Source organism: Anser brachyrhynchus (genome assembly GCF_964034855.1).
Source record: "Anser brachyrhynchus genome assembly, chromosome: 4".
Taxonomy (NCBI): Eukaryota; Metazoa; Chordata; class Aves; order Anseriformes; family Anatidae; genus Anser; species Anser brachyrhynchus.
In genome coordinates, this window is record NC_137698.1 from 46,846,360 (window position 1) to 46,869,943 (window position 23,584).

The window sequence follows — 23,584 nt, forward strand, 5'->3', positions numbered from 1 at the left end:
GTTTAGTAATAGGGAGATAAGTTTGCAAAATCTGCATAGCTATTAGAAATAAAAGATTTTTGAGTGCAGAGCTCTTGGTAACCTGTTGCAAGTTGGCTTTTGGAAACTGAGTAGGCTTTGTGATCCGAGTGTAACTTGGGAGTTAAATGAGTATCACATCAGGGCATGGTTTGGATGCCCACGGGGGGAGTGCAGGCAGCAGCCAAACGGAGTCTGCCCTGCAGGTAGGGGGAGCATTTTCGGCTCTTCTCCCTCTCTGATAAACTTGGGCAGCTGTCACTGAACTGCAGCTGACTCGTGCATCTTCTTCAGACACCCCCTGTCAGTTTGGCTAAGTCACACTACCCTTTCTATCGCAGCTCACAATCTAAGCCATGGATATTGCAGTGAAAAGAAAAACAACTGAACAAGCAAATGATGGATTCTGAGATGAGATCATTGCGGAAAATAATGAGCAACTCCTTTCAGAGATGAAATACTACCCTAATCCAGCCATCTTCTGGTTGTCATAGCTGAGTTAGTATTGCCCAGGAGGTTGTGTGATCAGTGCTGCAGTGCAGTCTCGTGCCTGCTAAACACTCCAGTAAGGGACACAAGTGATTTAGTTCCGCTCATTTATTACATGCTTGCAGCCACCTTAGGCAGAGAGATGACAGTCAGGGCAATGTGCTGTGCAGGTGGTGCTCAGGCAGCACAGGCAAGTCAGTGTGAACAGAGGACACCAATAAAAGCGGAAGGGCCAAAACCCATCTCACCCTGGCTGAGCAGCGTGGCGGGACGTGAGAAGGCCCTCGCTGCTGCGGCCTCTGCACAGCAGGATCCCCAGGAAAGGAGAAGGCCCTCTGAGGACAGTAGGTGAGTGAAACGGTTGGACTCTGCAGGGACGAAGTTGACCTCAGGGCCTTGCTGTCCCTTGTGCCGAAGCTGAGTGCTCCGCAGATTCCCTCTTCTGTGCAGCAGCACGGGAAATTGTGCTGGTGGTTCTTGCAGTCTGCCCCTCGGCCCCGCTGGATGGAGCACCTGCCACGGTCCCTCTTCTTCCCCAGGCAGCAGCTGCTCTTGCAGTAGTGCACTCCGGAGAGAGGAGGTTTCTTAAACACGGCTTTAGCTCGTCTCGGCTCAGATGCTTGCTTCATGACTGTTCTAGGAATACTGGACACAGCTCTGGTCTTATAGAATCCACTAAAGCCAAAGGTACTGAGCATCAGTGAAAATCAGAGGAGCCTGCGCTTGAAATACTCCTTTTCCAAAGAACCAGTGTATTACATACCTTGTTTGAAATTACGTACTCCTGCCTTGGTGCTGTGGGATGCTGTAACTGGAGGCCATGCTAACCCTGAAGTAGCAGTTGCCATTTCTGCAGATGCTCACAGAAGTTGGAGAAGTTCAGACCACTAATCTTGGGAAGGTTGAGAAAGAGGAATTTGAAAAAAGCCTTGCTGGTGCCACAGGCTAGTGAGGCTTTCAGAAGTGATGCTGAACTATGGGTTCGTTTTAAAAGCCTTGGTTTACCTTTTTCTTAAAGGTGAGGTTGAATTTGATCTGTTTGGAGAGGGCAATTGAAAGATGATTCAAGGTATCTGCGACTCTGGTATTAGTGTTTTAGCGGCTTGCTTGCACTGCAAACTGCTGAGGCAGTGGATGCGTGGCTGTGATCCCACTGATGTGCATGCCAGCAGCTCGGCCGCGGTACCAGGCATCTGATGGCTCCTTCGAGCAGAGCTCTGGGGGTGCCCTTGGTTGGTGGTGGCAGCCATGGAGGGAGACTTTCTTGCTGTACAAGTAGTGAGTGGATCATAAAAATTACATGCAGGAGCTTGTAGGGAAGCTGTCAGCTGCTGTGGAGGCCCTGTGCTGGGCTGAGTGATGCTAAATAATGTTGGCGAAATATTGTTGCTGACTTAAAAACAAACAAACAAAAAAAAACACAACAAAACCAAACCCAGGAGGCCTGGAGGCTGATCTTGCAGATATTTGTCTGTATATTCTTCCTAACTTGAGAAGTCATTTATCACCAGGAGTAGCTGCAAACGGAGCTGGGAGAGCTGCCCAGCAAATGGCCCAGGACTGGGACACTGATGTGTGCATCTGCATGGGGTGTAGCTGAAGGAGCAAGTGAAGCAAGCAGCGTGTTGGTGCAGCTGTTCCATGTCGAGGAAACCACAGCCACCCAACTTTGGTTTTCACCTGCTGGGAGGTGAGGCCAGCTGTGCTACCTATGCTTCGGTAACAGTATGTTCCAGGTAAACCCCACGAGAGTGCTAGTGTTCATTTCTAGCTGTTACGTGAAGGACAGCTGTAAAGTTGCTGTTGATGCCACCAGACCGGTGAACTTGTGGCCCGTCAGCAGAAGGCTGTCCCTAATGTGCCTCCTCATCACAGGCGTGCTCAGTGCTCGGCTGGGAAGGACCAGCAGGCTCCTGGCTGCACAGCGGCACCAGGCTCCGGAGGAGGACTGCCATCAAGTCACATTTTCTTCAAGCAGCATTGCCTCTTCACAGTGAGCAAGAGTGATTAACGCTTGGTTGTTGAGTGGGGAGGAAAATACTGTGCAGAATGTAATTACACTGCTATACAACATGCTTTCATTTCAAGACCGATCTTCTACTTGCTTTCTTCTTATGGCACAAGCGGTAGAGAACCTGGTCTGAAAAGTAAGGTCAGAATATCTGCAGGATGCACTAAGCTGTCCAGTTCATTTTAGATGAAGAGCACATTTGTTGCACAGTGTATGTATCGTGCTTTTACAATTTCTGCTGTAAGCACTTGGCTTGTTTGAATCTTGTCACAGAGTGGCCAGTGGGTAAGAGCGCAATATACATGGCTAAGCAGTTCCCTTTTCCTCTTTCCAAATTTCCAAAAAGCAGAGCACTGGAGTAGTTTTGACTTAAGGATCAGGGTCGCACTTGTGCTAGGTTTATAAGTTTACTTTTCTCTGCATTTTCAGCAAAAAATCCATGGCCTCTTTTGTCAAGGTGGCTGTAACATTTGGGAGGAATGCTGAGCCCTTATGTTCCCGTAAGTGAGCCATGTCTTGCACCAGATTGCCTTGATGGTCTTGCACTTCCTCAGGCAGAGTTAGAACCATATAAAAGTTGTCCACTTCCTTTTGACAGTTAAAGCATCTGCTTCTCCTCTGTTAATCGAAGGCTACTCTTTGAGCAGGCAGGCAGTCCCTATGCAGTATGAAGACTGTTTTCCCAGACAGAGTTTTTTCCCCACAAAGTGAGGTGATTGTAGTGGTACCAAGAGGAGCATTCCTTACTTCATCTTTGCCTCCGTCAGGTGAATATGTTTGTACTTTAGGCCATGGGATTGTATGAATAAACAATGAAAGACAAAAGGATTCCAGATGAAACTGAGGCCGTGCAGTTTTGCTTGCTTAGAAGCCAACTGTCAGCTCCACTTCAGTATGTGGCTGCACTTAGATGCCCTTTAACACTGAGAATTTGTGTGGCTTCTGGGTCTGGGAAACGTACTGACGCGTGGTGTTGCACAGCCTATTCAGGTTTGCGGCAGAAGGGGAAACTCCACTGTGAGGTTTTTCAGTACCCCGGGCTGTACCTGTCACCAGTATGTGTTCTCAGTTAATGAGGCCTTCAGCGCTTTATCACAGAAATCGAAAAGGCATCGTTTGCACAAGGTAGGTAACTGTGGAACATGTTGATACTTGGCAGCTGGATGTTAACTAGCTGTGACCAGCCATGGTGGAGTAAATGGCTGGCCTTGCTTGAGGTTCTGGGGAAAAAAGTTGTTTTTATGAGTTCAGAAATGATCAGCTAGTTGTCAGAAATGTGCTGGAGGGTGTGAAACGGTCATTTTGGTTGAGGATTGTTAGGAGCTGGGACTTGTTTTGGTCTTGGTATTGGGTTTGTCCGCTTGTGGGGATAGCCCAAGTAGAAACCAACTGTATTTTGGGTAACAATTACTGTTTGCTGCAGTACGCCTGATCATTGCGGTGCACGCTGTGGCTTAGGTTCATCTTCACTGCTTGCCCTTCCTGCTTGGTGATGGAATTGCTTTCTGGTGGCAGAGATCATAAAGTACTTCCAGAAAGTGACGATATGAGGAGCTTTGGCTGAACTGGAAGCACAAATTGTCTGCAAAAAAGCAGCAGCTGAAAGTCGCGATTTTTCCTTGTCTGCCTGCACGTGAACAGCTTGCTCAAGGAGTGGTGCTTAGACCTTTGAAGCACTGGTGTCCCTGTCATTGCTATATTTGCTGTGTTTCAGATGGCTGCACTTTTTCATCCCGTGCGTGAAGGATAACATCACCTCGCCATTTGGCCTTCTGTGTCTGACTAAAACCACCGCTGTGAGCACGTAGACCAGTGTGCAGTGCTGCCCTTGTCGCCTGTCGCCACATGGAGAAATGTCATTTTCCAACTTGTCATTTCAGGGGTGAGCGAGGGTGCAGGGGGAGAACACCAGAGAGGACTGCAGGGAGAGGCAAGGAAATAAGACGGTAAAATGATCCCGGTGGCATTGTAGACCAAGGGAGTAGTCTGAGTGTTTTATCACGTCATGAAAACCTCCCCTCTTTCGTGTTAGGGTTTGTTTATATACGTACTAAAAATGGAAATGAAAACAAACTGAGCTTTGCAATATTTCTGAAAATCTCTCAGAATTTCTTGTCTAGTACTGGAGTAGTATAGTAGTACTATTTTTCACCTCCAATCCATGCCTCTCTGAACTAACGGAGTCTTTCCATCCCACTCTTGTCAGTGAAATCAAATCCATTTACTTGATGGAAAAGCTGTGAACTAAAAGCACCCAAGGGAAATCCTTCCTAAAAGTTCTGAAAACAAAATGGAATCAGATATAAAAGCATTGTTGCTCATTGAATTACAGCCATCCTGCACATATTATCAAACAATTACAGTTTTTCAGAATACACTTTATTTAAAAGCAAGTCAAATGAAATGGTTTACTTCTGTGTCCAGGTCATCTCTTTGCTGTCAGTGACGTTCTGAGTGGCTTCACCTCATTCAGCCCTTGCTCATCCCCAGATGTGCCATATTTCATCTCACACACAAAAAGTGCTTAGGAAAGATGTTTGCATAAAACTGAAGAGCCACCATAAAGTACAAAAAATATTTGCATTCAGTCTGTGAAGGATAGAAAAATTATTTGAAAATAACATTCATGAAAGCAACTGCAGTAAGTTCTTGACTTCTCACCCTGGCTCCTCGAGGGATACCTGCAAAACCCTTGTGAAACGAGACTGGGAACTAAAATTCGTAACTGAATACTAAAAAGCAGAGACAGAGTAGGCTTGCTGGATGCTCCGTTACAGTTTTGCTGTTGGCTGCTCCTGGTAACATGAATGCTAATGGCGTTTTGCTCACCTTTGAGGACAAAACACTTATTCCTTTCTTTCTGCTAACAAGTTTTCCACTTGCTAATGACAGTTTTATTTTTTTTCAGCAGAGATCCAATTGATTACTATAATCGCATTGTGCTAAAACCAAATGTGATTTCCTTGTAGTAGATCTTGCTTTGCTACTTAAACATATGAAGCCAAACTTACCATTTTTTTCTCTCACAGTTATTCTCTTTACAAGCCCTATATTTCTTAATGGTGGTGATGACATATTAACCCTAATTCAGAGAAACACTTTCTGGTACAGAGAGAGGTCTTCAGCTGGTGAAGAGCATTTTCTCTTTTAGCTTCATTGAACCCACGGTGGTGGGTAAGGCCATTTAAAATATTTCTAAAAACACGATTTAACCAGCTACAGTGAAGGGTGGTTAGACAGGAGGCCTGCCAGTCCTACGGAGCACTGTGTGCAACTATGGTACCATTCCACAGCACTGGACTACAGAAATCACAGGCAAAATGAGGATAAGAAGCCATGAGGTCTGTACTATGTGTTTAACAGGTGGCCAGGGGCTGAATCAAACACAGGAGGAAATGCTCGCCTGTCGTCTCATCTGTGCTCAGCGGGAGTGTGTGAACAAGCACGAGGACACGCTGTGGGATGGATGTAGTAGCCGGGCACAGCTGTGAAGTGAAGAGGTAGGAAGTGTGTGGAGGGTGGGAGGAGGGTGGGGATGCTTGGGGAAAAAGTCAGAAAAGGCACTTAGGTCCACATTCCCATTCCGACTTGAAGATCATCTGCACGTCCCTGAGGTACATGTGATGCATGGTGGTCTGTACAGTGAAGCTCTCCCAAAAGCCAAAGCCCTCTGTGCCATAGCATATAACAAACGTCCTTGCATCATATTGTGTGTTCCACTACTTCACGTGGTAATGTGCTTTCATCTCCTGTTCTGTGCATCTTAAGCTGTTTTTACCCAATGGAGAGGTTTATCTTGTGCCCATTTGTTTGTGTGTTATGCAAAATTTGTTCCGTAGCTATCTTGGATCCTTAATTTCCCAATGTCCTTACTCATTTTTTGTTCTCTTATTGCTTGGGGACCACATGCAGTGAGTACCTTGCTATGGTATCTCTGGAGGTATGGCAATGAGTTTACTGAAATGGAATATGTTCTTGATACAATGTTAGGTAACTAACAGTCTGTCGATGTTGAAGGACTTGAACTGTTATGGTGAGTGTTGTAATCTCTTAGATGTGTGTATTTTCTCTCTGTTTCCTGTAATGGTGGGGTGTTCTGGGCGGTCAGCTGGTGAGAGGCGGTGGTTTCACAAATACTGTTGAGAAGTACAATGCTGGTGGCTCTGGGGAGGAATCGAGCAGAAGTATCAGAACTGGGATTTTGCAGTCAGTATGTCTGAAATGAAAGGTGATGCTGTCTCCAGCTAAACTTAAAGGTATTTCATGGATGCGACTGGACAGTAGTAAAAACAGCTCCTGCGTCTCCTCAAAACCATGGTCCGTGTAGTGCATCTGCATCCCTCCTTCGGAAGCCCCTTCCAGTGTCCCAGCTGCCAGCACCATTTAATAACTGGGGTGCTGGCGTGAGCAGGTGCCTACAGAGAGAGCTGGGAGGCGGCTGTGTGGGACCTCCTGCCCTGCCCCAGTGTCTGTGAGCTGCGTAGAGTTGAGTCACTGAGCCGCCCTCTTCGTATCAGTGCTTATCTCAGGAGGAGACGTGCTGGAAGGTGCTGCCTTTGTGCCAAACCGTTTCTCAGGCCAGGGTTCTTGAATGCAAAATGGTATCCAGTTCTCACTTGCTTTTGTGAGACTCACTTTACGCCGTGTAGTTGGGCCAGTACTGGGCTTCTTTTTCCTACCTGCTTCCATGCCATCTGAAAAACACCTAATATGGGAAAAAGTGATGAAGGCTTACCCCATGTATTTTTTCTGCTGGGAATGGTTCTTAAATGAGTGAGCCGTCTCTGATTTTTATGGTCTGTGTAAAAGCTGGCAAGGCGTTATTTGCTTGTGCCTTCCACAACTGCTTGAAGTGAGATGAGGTGCGTCCCCTGATCTGATGAGATGGGTTGCACAGTCCAAATTCCTCTGTACTTCGCTGTGAGTGGGTGACTTCATCCTGTTCCTCTGCAGAAGAAAACGCAGGAAAGAAAGCACTGTGCCAGAATCTCTGAGCACCCTGCCTGGATATTGAACAGTCACCTTACGTAGCGTGTAAGCTTTTTGTTGCTTCCTAATGGAAGCACAACATGTTGGGCATTGTAGCAACAGAGAGCCATTGTCCTGCTGAGCTTAAGTTGAAACAGATGTGTTACAAGTAGGGGAGGAAGAAAAAGACCCAGCATAGCAGCTTGGGTTGCCCAGATTCGCTTGGCTGGCAGGAACTTGGACTCAAACTCCAATCTCATGGCCCCTAGCTCATTGCTTTTCTTGGGCTGGATCCCGTTCTCTGTTTATATCACTTGTGGCATCTGTGTCAGTTCTGAGAATTGCCAGTTAGGTGCTCGAGAAGACCTTAATGGGACATACTGCAATTGCCGTGGGGATATCCAGAAGCAAGCAATGCCACAGTTAGGTTTTTGGAAGGGGAAGGTAACAGTGAGTTTTCTTAACATCAAGATTTGCTGAAATATCCTAGTCATGAGTCTTATTTGGGCCATGACTTCTGTGCAAGGCTCAGTAGCAATGGCTTTCCAGTCTGGGACATGTTTTTCTACTCTGCATTTTTCAGCTCCGTTGTCATGTTATTGCAGCACCTTGCTGCTGTCTGGGGATGCAGGATGGCTGTGCCAAACCACGCCATTGTCGTTTTGTAGCTGGGCCAGGAATGAGTGTGGCCTTAAAAAAATAATAAAAATTAAAAACACACATTAAAAAAATAAAAAATCCCACACTAATCACAATACCATTGCATTTTCTCTTGCATCTGACCCTGCAAGTCTGCTAAGCAGGAAGGCTCAGGTTGCCTTAAGGCCCGGGTCTGTGTTTGACATCTAGGCTCTGGCCGAGAACTAGAAATGTTTTTGGCAGCCTCCCTGCAAGAGATTTGAGTCCTGCTGTGGGCTCAGTCGTCCATGAGGCGCACCCTGGTTCCACAGCAAGTTTCTTGTTTTCTCATGCAGCCAGCTGGGCTTTCATCCTGCTCTGTAGTCCTGTGTATGGCCACATTTGGCTAGTGAGGGGCTTGAGGGGACAGCGGGGGCTGGATGAGGTGGCCCTCACTAAGTGTTATAATCACCTGGGTCCCCCCACAGGTGCAGGAGGAGCCTTGTCTCTTTGTGCCCAACAGCAAGTTGTACCTCAAGAAGCCAGGCGTTCACAGAACCGAGTGTATTGGGGCAGCAGGCTGAGCCCTTTTGGTATTGTCATATCTGTTCAAAGCCTTTCTGGATTTTTTTTCCCCAGTCTGTTAATGCTATAGATTTTTGTTAATCGATGCCTTACCGGAGAGAAGCTTTTAGTTTCCTAGGGCTGCCAACTTTGTGTGAAAGGCTTGCTGGAAATGAGGCAAATGATGCAAATGCTATTAGCCTCCTAGACATTATTTACACTGCAAATGCTCCTTGCTGGTCTCCTAAATAGATATTTTCTGGTTCTTTGGTGGTCTTCTGAACTACTTGGCCACAAACAGAGGTGAACAGATCTCTAGCAGCAAAGATACAGGGTCAGAACAGATGTTTGAGATGATGAGGTGCATAAAAGAGACACTGAAATTTCTGTAGGGTATATCTCTTAACGCTTTAAAGACTTGCATAATTGCCCCACACGAGCACAATCCTTCGGAGTTAACGTGTTGATAGTCACCTGTTAGGTAAATGTTACTCCTAACTGGACGTTTTCAGTTTTTAAGTCTCAGTAGTAGCTGCTGGGATTTAGTGTATCTTGTTATTCGCTTGTTGATGCCTTAGTGTGCTGATGCCTGGCACAGAGACGCACAGTGTAAGGCAGGTGTGAGTCCCTGGCAACCTCTGTCAGAACTCTCTCTTGTTTTTTCAACAGTTCTTGTACAGTCTGAGTGCTGGAGTGCTGTGCTGATTTGGAAATGCTCTTCCCCATCAAGGATGAAAGGTGGCACCATCCCTCGTGATGAGGAAGAGTGTATGACTGAGGCTCTCCTGGGAGCAGCGGGTGAGATGCTTCTTGTGGAAACAGCAGGTGCTGTTGTCTTATCTCCAGTTCGGGGTCTGGAGATCTGCCACGGGAGGCTTCTCCTGCGGCCCTGGCGGAGCAGGGGAGCAGTTGTTCCACCCGGGAGCATGGGTGGCTCCTCATTCCCACCCATGGTTTGCCTGAGAGGGACCACAGATCATCTCTGTTTGTGGTGTGTGCTGCGAAAATGCGATGAGATTTCTCAGCCTGTATTCCAGGTCCTTTGTGTATGTTTTTAACACAAATGTAACCAGTTCTGGCTCAATTGCTTGAGGAAATACTGGGGTTGAACTGTGAGAGGTCTGTATGTAATCCGTCCTGGCTCGTAGTAATTGCCACCTACTTTCACCTTCTTGACTTGGAAGTCTTGCTCTGAGTACCTGAGGAAGTGTTATGGAACTATGGCTGTTTGAGATACAGGATTGTCTGTTGTATCTCAGGATGCTACTGACTGAGTGGAAGAGCAAGGGGTGACACGGCACTGCTGTGCCTCCTGGTAATACTGCGTCTGCTGCTGGAGCTGTCTGTCACTTGAATCCCTTGTTGGAATGTGGAGAGCTTAAGTGGGGGGCTCTGAAAGCTCCCAGAACAAATAGTAGGGCGGATTGGATGGGAAGCAGCTGTCAGGCAGTGCTCAAACACTCCGTGGGTGAGGCAGGAGCTGTGGCTGTGTGTGCTGGCTCTTAGCTCTGTGCTACAGCACGGCACATAGTTGGTGCCCAACCCGGGGCTCCTGGGTGATGCTTTGAGCGCTGCTAGCTGGCCTGCTGCAGAAGGCAGTTGTGCTGGCTTTTCCTTTGTGCATTGTGCACCATTGTGCAATGGAGACAGCGAGACCTGATTTGCAGAACTGAGAAGTAACTTGGATGTGAAAGCTGAAGCGCGGCAGGAAGTGTCCGTGAGACTTGAGAGAAGGCAAACTGTTACCAAAAGCCACCTGAGCTCTGGTGCTAAGCAGGGTAAGCTACACAGAGGGGTAAAATTGATAATATAACTGGAAACGCTTGTGGTAGTAGGATGGCAGATGTTGTCAGCCCCTGCAGACATCTCTCCTTGAAGGAAGTGCCGATGGATGTGCCAGGAAAGCCCTGAAATCATTGCAGCCTGAGGCTTGCAGACCCCGTCCTGTGAGCAGATCTCTGCCTTTACCGAAGCTCCAGGGGCTGAGTGAGGTTCCCCTGGTGTACAGCATGCTGGTGATGGGGGCTCCAGGTCTGTGTGTCACCCGGGCATTAGGTACCCGTGGTACCTCACCTGTGACACGGGCTGTTGTGACATGATGTGATGGGACTAGAGGGGGCACTTGGACCCGCAGGCATGGACGGATGTGGAAAGATGAGGGACGTGTGGCCTGGGGAATGCTGTGCTCGGTTCTAAGGTACTGTGCAAGCCTTGACAGGAGCAATCCTCTCACAGGGGCTTTCTTGGGTGAATTCAAGGCATTTTAGCAGTCATCTTTGGTGACTCGTTCCTTAAAATAATCCTTCAGCACGAGGGAACTGAGCTGTTCCCTTCCATCACCCTTGCCTACTCGGGCTCACTCATCACACGTGCTCACTAACAACAGCTGACCAAGGAACGTGTATGTGGTGTTTTTTTCAATGCCTTACACACACCTTTTAAAAGAAATTTTCTCATCTGTCCCTGGTGACTGAGCCTGTTTCCTATGCAGGGGAGCACTTGGTGAGCAATTTGCTTGACAGTTGTTTCCCTAGCTTTTCCAGTAGCTATCGGTAGTGATCCGCCCATATTTCTCTCTGCACTGTTTCCCTTTTCCTCTTAAATGACGCAGGCTGCGTGATGAGGCATGTCACTCATCAGAGTGGCAGTCAGGCCTGTCGGGACTGCCCCCGGGGAACCCCTGTCTGTTATGTGCTGGCTGGTTTGTCACATTGCCCCCTCTCCCGTGCCGCCACGCTGAAATGCAGAGTAATGCCTCTGTTCGCTTTTTCAGGGCTTCCTTCCTAAAATGCAGACGTTTCCTTCATCCACAGAGCTGTTTGAGATGCTGCCTTGTACCCCTCTGTACTTGTTCTTCACTGACGTAACATAACCACAGCTGTCTGGGGCGATGCTTTGTCGCAGATAGCAGCAGAAGTCAGTGCTGTCATAAACTGGGACTCAAAGGATTTTACAAGGACTCAAACTGTGCCTCATGCAATAGCTGTACCTGTACATTTGCTGTAAGAGCTTTCTGGTACAAGGAAGCAGAGGGAGGCGTCCGGTATCACCCCAGGAAATTTCCTGAGGTGTTCTCAGGTTTCTCTCCAGAGATGAGCTCAGAGCTGGATGAGTGAGGGCCCTCCAGCCAGGCTTGGTGGGGGAGACTGCCCAGTGGGAGCGGTGGGGACAGTGAAATACAGACACCGTGACACTTGTACAGCTTGGCTGCTGAGGCTGTACCGAATTCTTTACCCACTGACATAACTCTGTGAGATTCATCACATTTGATGCATTTATTCCTGCAGTTGGGTTCACCGCGGGGTGCTGTTTTTCCCTTGTAAATTTAGTGCTGCTTTACAGGGTGGATGTTTCTATTTTCCGTCCCACCTATTAACTATTTTCCACCCCACCTATTAAGAGGCATGTAAACTGGAGCTCCTGTTTGCTTATGATGTCTAAGAACATGTCTTCACTGACTAGCAACTTGAGAAGATTGCTGGGCCAGTGGTGAGGTGCTCCAAGTATTTGTGGGTAGTTTTTTTTCTGCTGCTTATTGAAAGAGGAGTTGCTCAGAGCTGGTGTCTGCGAGAACGAGGTGAGACAATGCAGACTGTAACCGTACTGTTTGGTTCTGCTTAAAGCATTGATGTATTTTAAATGCGTCTGCAAAATAAATCCTGACACTTAACGGCTTCTCTCTTGCTAGGTGCTTTGTCTTGTGTTCGTGTAGTGCATTTTTTGAACGTCAGGGTATAGTAACAGAGTACTCTGGTTGCAGTAGGTGTAGCCAGAATTATCTTCTCACCAGGATTTTGTACTACAGTCTTTGTTTCTGGTCATTCTGCAGGTAGGATATTATCTTTTCTTACACTGACTAGTCAAAGAAATATTAAATGCCTCATCTAAACAGAAAAAAAGACGATGAGCTTAAACAGACCAAAAACAATAATAGTGATGTTAATACTATTAATTGGTCTTCTGACTTGTGGGTATTGTGCAGCTGACTTCAACATTTTTTCAGATGCTGAGTACTGCATAGAAGTGTTTTTAACTGAAGGCACAATTTGTGACTAACGTATCTCCAGGCTTGAAGATGCTAGTCTTAAAGCAAGAGACCAAGTACTTTTTAATGCAGATTGAAGTCATTAATGTTGACAGGATGGCTTTCCTGATAAACAAGCTGAATTCACTAAGGAAGTTAGACCTCCATGTTGTTACTTGATTTCTCAATGTCTCGATATAAACTGACACCAACTCTGAAATTTCAGCTGTGTAACTTTCGGTTTTGTTCAAAGCACAAAATATCTGCAGTTGTTGTATCAGGTAGTGCAGACTGGAGATTTCTGTAATGAGCTTGAGCAAAGTGGAAAATACCAAGCTGGGTTCCAGTTTCTCCATGCAAGCCACCTCGTTCTTTTAATGCCAGTACCTAAAAGTAGTTCTTACTGTGTGGGCCATTTGGGGAGAAACTGGCTGTCTCTTGTTTGTTAATAAATGCTCCCTGCTTCGAGTGTTCACCAAAAAAAGAGAGAGAAAAGCAGCAAACAAAACATGGTGAGGGTGCTGGGGAGGCACGCAGAGGTGGGGAGGATTGGAGCTGTGCTGTCTGCAGTCTGGTGCGTGCTGTGATGGCTGGCTCGAGCCCACCGTCAGCGCTGGGTTTCCTGCCTGCTGACTTCCCACGTCTACTCGACATGGGATTTGTTTAAACTGAAACACTTTCAGGTTGAACATATGTGATACCAAAAATGAACTGTACAAAGGCTGTGCACCAAGCCTTTTCTATTGTAACAGAGTCTGTTTTAATACCAGGCTGCTGCGGCTGCAAAATGGGCAACTGAAGAGGTTTATGAAATGTGTGGCACAACAGAAGTGCTGCAGTATAGCTCTTAATTTTTAAAGGGAAGAAATCCTTCTTTGCACTGTCAGTGTTCATAAAAGGGACAGGCAAGGACACTCCTTACCCATGGGGATTTCAGCTTGTAGGAAGATACCCTTCTTTCTGTTGTTATTTACAAAATAATAAAAAAAAATAGCGTATCACCAAGGGCTTTGCAAAGTGTTCATTGGCAGTTTAGGCAGACAGCCCATGAAATGTGTAGATTTGAAAATTTTATCCGATGTAGAAGGGAAGAGAAGTAAGGTGTTCAGTTGTAAAATGCTTTGTCCAGTGTCCAGAATTGTTTTTGTTAGTTACTTCAAGCTCTGATTTGTGTTAACTCAGGTTTCACTGTTAGAATGGCTGCAGTGGCAAGTTTTCCTTAATTTTACTCCTTCCTGTGTGCTACCACCCCTTGCAGGGATGCGTGTCCATGTGTCCTGTGCTTCTGAACAAAGATACAGGGTCAGTTACCCTTCTCCTGCCTGGCAAGCCCAAATGAAATTTTCTGTATGGCTGGGAAAACATGCCACGTTTATGCTAGTAAGGGCTAATTCCTAAGTAATCTTGGAGCAATATTGTAAGAACTTGAGGAAATCAAAGCCAAGTGTCGTAAAATCCGATCTAATCTAGGATCCTGTCAGCAGCCTTGTGAAAGAATCAAATCCCATACTTGCTGAGCGCTGAAAAAAAAATTAGGTTTAAAGCTTTCTGTTAGTGTACCTTGTTGTTTCTGCACTTCTACATGGCTCTGTTGTGCCAGGAATTGCCACTACATCTATTAAAGCTCTATCCTGCGGCTCCTGACAGCTTTCCAGTTCTGAGGGCTGTGTGGAGGTGAGGACTTGGCATGCACCTGACAGGGGTCACCATTGTTGGTTTCCTCAGCCAGGTCATAGTTGAATCAGCTTCCTTTTGTGTGTCCAGTTTAACTTCATTTGCTATTCATGTTTTCGGTATGACTCTAGACTCAGCAATCTGGACTCGAAGGAAGTAGATGAGATAAAATTGGGCTTGTATTAAAGTACGAGTTCCCCGCTCGATAGCAACATCCAACCTAAACACTATGTTCATCTGAGCACTTACACAGAAAGGGGGAGGAAGGCGATGGAAAAGCTTTCTTGGGAAGACAGCATTATGGATCTCCCCTCTGTGGCGTGCACATCTTGAGTCCTACGTTAGTCACACTTAACTAGACCAGAAAACGGAATGCGCAGATAGGAAGTGCTGTGTTGTTGTGTGCCCCTAAAAGTTGCAGCGGCAGTTCAGTTACCAAGAACAGGGGTGGAAAAAGTGGTAAGGCAGGGGAATGAGGAAATGTAGCAACTGGTGAGGAGGCGCAGGTGTCTCGGTGGCTGTGGGCTTTTGAGATTTAAAAAAAAAAATTAAAAAAAATCCCTGCTGGACAGCGCAATCCTGGTAGCTTTGATAGCTTTAAAGATGCACAAAGTTCTCCAGACACTCCTGATACCACCTGCGTAGTGCTCAGTGGTGTCAAGTACTTTGTTGCGTGTTCAGGGAGGACCTCGCACTTCTCAGTCAGTTCTCAGAGGTGTCAGTTCTGGGTCCTGTCTCTAAGCACACCCGAACTACCACGTGAGGCTGCAGAAGCAACTCGTCTTGCTGTGACTCGCTCTGCAGCCCGGTTTCCAAAAGCCCCGGGGCTGTGTGCACGTGGCTGCGGGCTTTCTGCTGTGCTCGATAGGGGCTTCGTGTGGCCAGCAGCCCTGGCTGCCCTCCCGCTCGCTTCCTGCCTGCCGCCGTGCCTAGCGAGTGCATTGTGCTGCTCTCCTCTCGCTTCGGCGGCTGGAAACTTCCCCGGGGTTACTTCTCTTCTGTGAGAGCAGCACAGTAGCAGAACAGCCATTTCCTACAACCTAAACAAGAGGCCTTGTGTGCTGATGTGGCTGCTGTTCAAGTCAAGGGAAGGCGCGGATCGATGGAGACCAAAGTTACGCAAGTGCCCGACTTAGGTCTCTCTACAGTGTCAGTTACTGCAATGCATAAAGCCCGGCTCCCACGTGCGCAGGCACCTCATGGGAGCAGCCACGTTCCTTGATGGTGGAAGGCTTCCCAGGCCATTAAAAAAATGTTTCTTGTAGCATGTCATTCTGGCTGTTTTCCCCGTGCACCGGTGTTTGGCAGGTGCCCAAGCCGAAGGCCGGCACAGGCAGCCTGCTGTGCGCCTGTTGCGTTCTGTCCCCCTCGTCAGCTGAGGGTTGTGCGTGGTTACCTTCCCCCTGAGTGGCCATGTAGACCTGGATGCTCTGGTTACTCTCCTAAAAAAAGAAAAAAACAAAACCAGCAAAGTCACAGCAAGACGAGTTGTTTCCCCAGCCTTGTGTGGCTGCTGGGACGAGGTGCCTGCCGCTGTGGTGCAGTGTGCTGTCCCCCAGGCTGGGACTGCTCTTGGCCTCACCCCTGCGCTCGGAAGAGGGATGGTGGGAATGGCTGTGCTCTGCCTTGTCCCCGTCTTATCTGTCTGGGCTTTCTTCCCAGGGACGGAGCAGGGACCAGCCCTTGTGCTCAGCAGCTTGCACAGTTCTCACTTCTGGCTGCTCGCTCAGACAAGCTAGGAGGGTGAGCAAAGTGCCTTCGGTATTCCCCTTCGTACACCAGTACTGGGGCCGGCTGCTGTGTAGGAGGGTCTTTGTACTTACTGCAGCATTGCTGAGAGGTAGAGGTCAGCATTGGGATTCACTCTGGACAATCAAACACCTTCCTAGATGTTTTTTTGTTAGAAGCAGAAGCTGCTCCATTGCAGTGGCATTCCTGCTGCAAGCTGTAGCTTATTGGGAGTTCGAGTGTGTAAATGTTCATCCCTCATCCACTTAAAAACTTCATAGTCTGTGGAATTTGTTAGATAACTGGTTGCCTTCGGAAGGCTGTGACTAATTGTTGTAGTAGCAGGGATTTTTTAGTGCTGCTGTGCTGGGTGCAGCTGGGACCAGCAGACACAGAACTGCAAGAAATGGGCGATGGGAGGGAAGCCTGTGCGAGTGTGCCTGGGCCTGTCTGTGCTGCACGTGCATCAGTGCTGAATTCTGGGTCATGCAGGAAGACTTCTCTAGTTTATTCCACAAACCTGTCGGCTCCAGCCGTCAGAACCCCCCAGCCTGACGTGAAAGTGGCAGCGCTTGGTTGTGAGGACGCACGGTGCGTGGGGCCCCGCTTAGGCTCGAAGGGGTAATGTTGTGCTGCAGCAAAGTACTATTATTAGGAATTGTTTCTTCGGACTTTATTGCAGCGTGGTGTTAGAAACTTGGTGTCCTGAAGGGGATTTGGAAGAAGAGACCTGTCACCAGGCCCCCGTGGGCTCTTTGCCTACACAGGGGGCAGCTGGGGTTTGCCAGAGGGGCCCTGCTCCCACCTGGAAGCGGTGCAGCAGGGCTGTGAGGTGCTGGGCTGGCTGAGGCCACGCATCCTCCGCCTTCTTCCCGAGCACGGTGAGAAGCGCAGCACCGTCTCACGCTCACTGAGGCACGTGGGAGCAGGGAAGAGCGGTGTCATTCACTGCTCCCGAACCCCAGCTCCTGCTGCAGTTTCTATCCAAATTCCCGCTATGAGTTGGAGTTTGCAGCCCAGTCGGGCTTGCGGAGGTGGCGCGCAGCCCCGTGGGGGTCCCCCGCAGCCCTCCGCCGGCTCCGCACGAGGTCACTTCTCCCTCCCGGTCCTTGCTCAGCAGGGCTGCAGGCCGGGAGTCAGCGCCACGAAAATGGGTTTCCGTTGACCGGGGAGGCGTTGCAGGCAGGGGAAAAAAAAAAAAAAAGAAACAAAAAAAAAAAAAAAACAAAAACGGGGGAGGGAAGGGAAAAAATTTGCGTTGGGTCACAGGGCGTCTGGGTGTCAGCTGGCTGCTGCGTGCGGCGGGAGGGGAGCCCCTCGGCGCAGGACGGGGCAGCAGCGGTGAGCGGCGCCGGGCGCCTCGGAGCCGCGCGTGGGGAGGGAGCCGGGATCGCCCCGCCGGGATCGCCCCGCACGGCAGCGGCGGCGCTGCTCCGGGGCCGCCAATGAAATCCGAAACCCGGGGCTGCGTCTGAGGGCCGGCCCTGGGAGGCCGCCCCAGCCTCCCGACCCTATATTTACGCACCCGCACGGCCGGAGCCGCGCTTCCCAACTTTTCGGGGCGCTCCTCGTCCGGCGGCCGGGAGCTGGAGCTGGGGCTGCGGGAGCCCGGATCCGCCGAGCGCTGGCGGGAGGGGGAAGGAAAGGCGGCCCGGAGCGCGGGCGAGCTAAAACGAGCCGTGGCCGCTTCCCGGGCCGGCTCGGGAAGCCGCCGCGTTGATGGGTGAGAGCGCCGGCCCCGCCCGGGGCAGGTAGGAGTCCTTGCCCGGGGAGCTCGCCGCGGCCAGGAGCGGGGTAAGGTGGCTCGGCGCTGCCCCGGGGCTCGCTGGCAGGAGGGCACGGTGCTGGCCGGCCCGGCGCGGTGCGGTGCGGTGCGTGCGGGCAGCCCGAGCGTGGCCGCGTGCTGCCACATCCGCAGCCAGCAGCGTGCCTCTCGGCCGGGCGCGGGGGTGCGGGCACAGCGGGCGGGATCGCAGGGCTCGTGGCTTCAACGGGAATAAAAGCCCTTTGTGCTTTCTGCAGTGCCCACGGTGATGTTCGTCTCGGGATTTGCGCTGGTTGTCCCAACGTCTTCTTTTCTTCTCCAGAACTGCCTGTAGCAGGCTTTCAGACGTGACATGCCCACTGGGACAGGCTTCACAATAAGCACTTTGATTTTAATCGCCAAAGAGTTAGGCAATCTTCAGTGCATTTGAGTTACTGAGCGGATTTCTTTTTTAAGATAAGGCAGTAGTCATCCTTGTTTTCCTCATCATTTGGGCTTGCAGGGAATATTTATCTGTCTGTATTTGTTCCAGTAACATGCAGGCAGTTGCCGATGGGGGTGGGGGTGCATTCTTTTTCAGCCGTGGTGAGTAGTAAATAAATCGTGTTCAGCGTTAGAGACATTGTACAATAGGTAAGCGGAAATAAACTGCGGGGCCTTTTTTAGGTAGGTGTCCTTGTCCTGCATAGGGAGAAATAAGAAACCAAATTAATTCCCTGTGTAAGCGTAGTGACTGTAATACTTGGAATTTGTGTAACGTGAATCTGAATTGTGTTTGTGTTAAGAAGCATGGTTGCTGGGAGAAGACAATAACTCTGAGATATCAGCTGTCACCAAGGTGCTGTTCGGTTAGGTGTTCGTGTAGGGGAGCAGTTCTGTACCTGTGAGATGACGGTGTCTTCCTGTGCATTTGGGGGGAAAGGTTTCCCCTTGAACTAAGAGTTAAGGGAGGGTGTTGTGGCTATGCAAGGGGCAAAGCATCCTGTCGCTGCCAAAATCAGTTTAGTACCATGTTGTACTCGCGGGAGGTGCACAGAAGTATGAGCAGAGGGAAAGACAGAGTGAAGTTTGATCTCCAGTCCCTGTGAAAATCTTGTGCTCTGGCAAGTCCTGTTATTGCAAAAGGCATCCTTCAGTATGTGATACAGTGGCTTGAGTTAAAAATAAATGTGCTTAGAACTTGTGTTTCTTCATGCATGATGCCTAAAGTTTTGTCTGCCTCTTGTTTGGTTTGTGGTCTTGTCTCCCAGCTGCTTTTTCTTCACATGGTCTTTTCTTGGCTTTCATTTCCTGATAAGATAAGGAGAGTTAGCTCTGGAATAAAGAGTGTGCCCACACACACAGACAAACTTCGGCTGCCTTGTGGCTGAGCAGACTGCACGTTAGCTGTCAGACATAAAGGAAAGGACAAGCCATCTTCTCAAACTCTAAGACAAGGAACACAGTGAAGGAAAACATGGGGTGTAGGAATGCTGTATTCGCTGTCTGGTAGGTGGCTTCTGTGATGCCGAGGACTCCAGGCAGAACAGGTGGCTGATATTGCTGGACTGCAAGGAAACAGATTTCTGTAGAGTTTGTTACTCCCCTGTCAGTTTGGGCAGGAATAGACATAGGAGGTGGCTGGTGGTGCGACGAGCTGCGTGCTGAGAGACCTGTTCCTGTTCTGCAGCCTCTTGCACGCATCCTTGCTCTTCCCTTCTGCTCGGTAATTTTGCTGCTTCCTTTTGGGTGGTCAAAGTGTGGATGGTAAGAACTAGAGAGAAGCTGTGTGTTAATTTTGTATTGAATGGACTACAGATAGAAAATGAACCATAGGAGTCCTTGACTAGCTCCCAATAAAGCTAGGCAACTTCTTCCAGAAAGAGATGGTTTTGCTAACAGGAAGTCACTTGACACTCTCAACCCAACATTCTGCAGTATACTCGCTCGGTGTCATTATCAGTCTGAAAGTATGTGCTTTACTACTTGTTTTATTTGTTTGTCTTTAGCTACCTGCTTTGTTAGCTCTGGTGCTTATTAGCTCTTTGTATGTTCAATAGCCTTCTTCTTTCAAATTTCTGCTTCATCTGAACTGCTGCCTTGCTCTTGGCCTTTGTTTTTTGTAGAAGTGAAAATCCCAGTTCCTTCATTACATTTGGAGGTCGTTTATTCTACTCTTGAAGTGGTTTCCAGTTTTCTGACATGCTTCTCAATGTTTGAATACCTTCACTGGAGGTAGCACTTGAGGTGCAGTCTCGTCGAATCCAGAGACGTAACAACCTTTATATTGCAATTTTCTTTCTCCTCGTTAAATTGCCTTGCAATGGCACAAGTCAGGGGGCAGTTGTGTTGAGCGGGGCCCTCGGCTGATGTTGCAGAAGGATGCTCTCAGGTACTGTCAGCTCTTGGCAGCCCGTGCGACGTTGGGCCAGAAGGCGCTGGCTGGTGCCCAGACAGCCGTCTGTCCGTCGCCTTTCCTGTTCACAATTAACCGCTTCCCTGGTACTCGTCACCTGCACGGGTTTTCAGCCACTGTCTTATTTTTGCTTCTAAGCCGTCGGCTGAGCAGCAAAATAAGGTATTTCCCCTGAGAGCAGAAACCACCTGCACCGGGAAGGTTCTTCATTTGCAGTCACGCTCTGTGACTGGGCTGTTAACTGTTGATTTCGCGTTGTCTGCCTGGCTCAGCTTGTGTCTTGTTGGCCTTCTGGACCAAAACATTGCGCTCCCCAAGCCTCCAGGGGCCTCCGGGGAGCCCACGAGCACCCTGCTTTCAGCTATAAGCAGCTCGTGTTGTTCCTTGCAGCCCTGCTTTGTTCTGAGGGGCTTGTGTGTGCTGCGGCTCACCAAGACAAACCTGCGTTGAATTCCTCAGCAATGCTTATGGAGTTTTTTGTCATGAAATACCATCTGTTTTCTTATGTTTAGTTCTGCGCAGTAAGGTATTATATCAGTTATGAGCAGTACCTCTTTAGAAAAGACAGGTTTCACACCTGTTGCTTCCGAGAATTAACCAGTTAATTCCCGTCCTTTTCCTACAGTTGCCCATGGTTTTAGAGCAGCTCGAAGTTGTATCTGGCTTGGCGTTCTTTGCCTGCCACACCGAACAGCCATTATGTGTTAAAAAAGTCAAAATGCAAGAAAAGTGACGTAGGGCCACGTGCGTTACCAAGGGCTATGGGAAGGCTGTGAAGGGGCCGCTTGGGCCCTTCTCTGCCAGGACAAGAACACCAGGGTGTATCTGAAGGCAGTGGTGGTGCGTTCAAAACAAATGAAAGGAGGTAGGACTGCACACAAGTAAGATGTAAATAAGGTCTAATTAAGATGCACAGATGCTTGCTGGAAAATGTTGTGGTTAGTAAAGGGAAAACCCAGGTTCCAGGGGTAGCTTGCTGAAAGTGACATTCTGTGCTTGTGTTATTTCTGCTTGGCCCCGAGGTTTAACCTCAGCCCCTCAGAGATGGCACGCGGGGCTGGAGAGATGACTTCTGTCCCCTCCTAGGCGCCCATTTGCTCCGTCACGATCCTGTTTTGTCTGGACGTTACTTAACTAGGGGAAAAAAATAACCTGGTATTCTGTTTGGTGCTCGATGGAAGGAAACTGAAGGACCACAGCAGACCGTCGCTTGCCTTGCTTCATTCAGAGCTGCATGGACATTAGGTTGGGTAAGAAGTGGTGTTGGTGAGCACGCTGAGATGACCGTTTGCACTTGTGATTTTTGAAGGCTGCAGCCTTGTCTGAGCAGTGTTGCAGGGATGAGTGTTTAGAAAGTGAATCCCACGAGCGAGTCCCGTGTGCTGGGGCAGAGCAGAGCTTGGAAGCCTGCCGCGGGTTCCTTGGGTAGGCAGTCCTTCTCCGTGCGCCCTGCTGGCACCTTGGTGGGGTGTCCCAGTGGGAAATGAAGAAGCTGAAGCGCTCTGCACGCCAGCACCCAGGAAAGGAGAGCACTGCAGACAGTCAGGCACGGCTTCGTGTGTGTGAGGCCACTGCTGCGTTGCTGGAGCAAGAAAGGTGCTGCAGAGGCTGCAGATGAGATTTGCTTCTCATTCTTCAACTCTTACTCCGTGGATCAGCTGGATGTGGGTACAGCTTGCAACAGCCAAAGTGGCTCATGATTCTTTCAGTATTTTGAGGGGGAAAAAAAGTTCAAGGAAATCTCTAAGCCTTAAGAAACGTTGCTTTCTATGGTAATTCCAAGATCTTCTTGCTACCGTGACTATATTTAGGACTGGCTACTTGAGTCAATTATTACTGTAATGGAGCACTAATCCTGTTCACTTTACCTGCTCGGGCTGGGAACGGGGAATTGCAGTTATCAATACAGAGCACAGTGTGAAGCTCCTCTGTCCTGCTTCCTCTCGGAGCATACCAGACAGAGGAGTAGGTAAATGCAGACGTACCAAGGAGATGAAGGCAAACTTGTGAAAGCTTTTTTTTTTTTTTTTTTACTGATACCATCGCTCAGTTATCTAAGTATTGTCTTGGAAAGTGCTGTGCCATTTGTGGACTTAGTGGTATTATTCTGCGTGAGATGATGAAGGAAAAAGCTGTACTGTACATCTCTTTCTAGTTATCAGCTCCCTGTCCCAGTATTTGGGCTGTTCAGGAAAGCTGGAGCGAGCAGCGTGCTTGTTGTGTAAGCTTTTTTATTTTGGAGCTCCCGGACGCTTCCTTCAAGGCCTTGGGTGTCCAGCGGCGCTCTGTGTGGGTCAGCTTGTGTGTGCATCTACTGCGGGGGACGCGTGCGAAGCTTTTACCTCCCAGCCGCAGCTGAGATCAAAATTGCAGGTCCCAAGCGTGGGTAGTTGCTGCTAAGTGGTCTTGCAAAACGCAGTGAGAAATCCTGCAGGCTGGAAAGAAGCTCTGTCTCTGGCAGTTGCAATATTTGTGCAGCTGCTCCCACTTTTTTTTTTTTTTTAATTTAAGTTTTAAGCAGCGAGCAAAATTAGGGAGAGGTGTTAGAGGACTTGTCTGGAGAAAGAAAACTTGCTGTGCCTTTTTGTTTGGACATAGTGACACGCCTCATTTTTTTTTTTTAAGGGCTATGAGCCCTTCCTTAGGTTTGCAAGTTAAAAGCCTGCTTAGGTTTTGTCTTTAAGCAGAGCTAAAGGCGATCTGCTAGCATCAGAGGTTTGCGGATGGGCTTTGTGTTACTGTACTCCCTGTAGTAATCTGGGAGCTTAATCAGCAGCATTGCTGGAGCCTGAGGTGTTTTGATCCCAGTAACTTTTGATGTAAATTTTGTGGAGTTGAGAAATGAATGGTAAAAGTCCTGGTCAAAAGGCTTAATCTGACAAGTTCTGCCCTGTGGCCAAAAAGGAAGTTTCAGAAAGAAATCGTAGCAGCAACACCACCTGCTAGTCACTAACTGGTTGCAAGCCTGGGGATTAACTTTGTTCGTATGCATGGTGAAATATCATTCACCGTCTGCTCTAAGACGGTCTTATTTGCAGTGCCATTTGCTGTTTTTTTTAAATTAAAAATAAAGCATGCATATAACTCTGTTACATGGCAGTCTGAAGCCTTGAAGGTTCAATTTTAAACACAGTTGAGGTACAAGTACCTCAAAAGTTGATGAAATAACTTTAAATTATTAAGTCATTAGCATGGAAAAGGATTTCGAGCTTTTATGAAACTTTTCCTTGTCCCTGTGTTTGAGGAGCTTTAAGCCCAAACCTTTGAAATAATTTGATGCAAGAAATGTAAGCTTGCTTTGGTTTCCAGCAGCCGTGGATTTAGATGGAG

The 23,584-nt window shown here is 48.5% G+C and overlaps 1 protein-coding gene across 5 annotated transcripts in view; it reads left to right on the forward strand.

The window, feature by feature from the left end:
- The window catches only part of ARHGAP24 (Rho GTPase activating protein 24), a 236,912-nt gene that overhangs the window by 37,086 nt on the left and 176,242 nt on the right, over positions 1-23,584 (forward strand). Inside the window, exon 2 of one of the 5 annotated variants that reach the window (XM_080591963.1) lies at positions 5,882-6,018. Coding sequence is in view for 1 of the 5 variants with exons in the window: in XM_080591960.1 (XP_080448086.1) it covers positions 21,489-21,504 (16 nt within the window). In the remaining 4 variants the exon portion in view is untranslated. Of the gene's footprint in view, positions 1-5,881; positions 6,019-17,307; positions 17,889-21,184; positions 21,505-23,584 lie in introns of those variants that run through there. The other 4 variants (XM_080591964.1, XM_080591962.1, XM_080591965.1 and 1 more) reach the window with 4 other exon arrangements.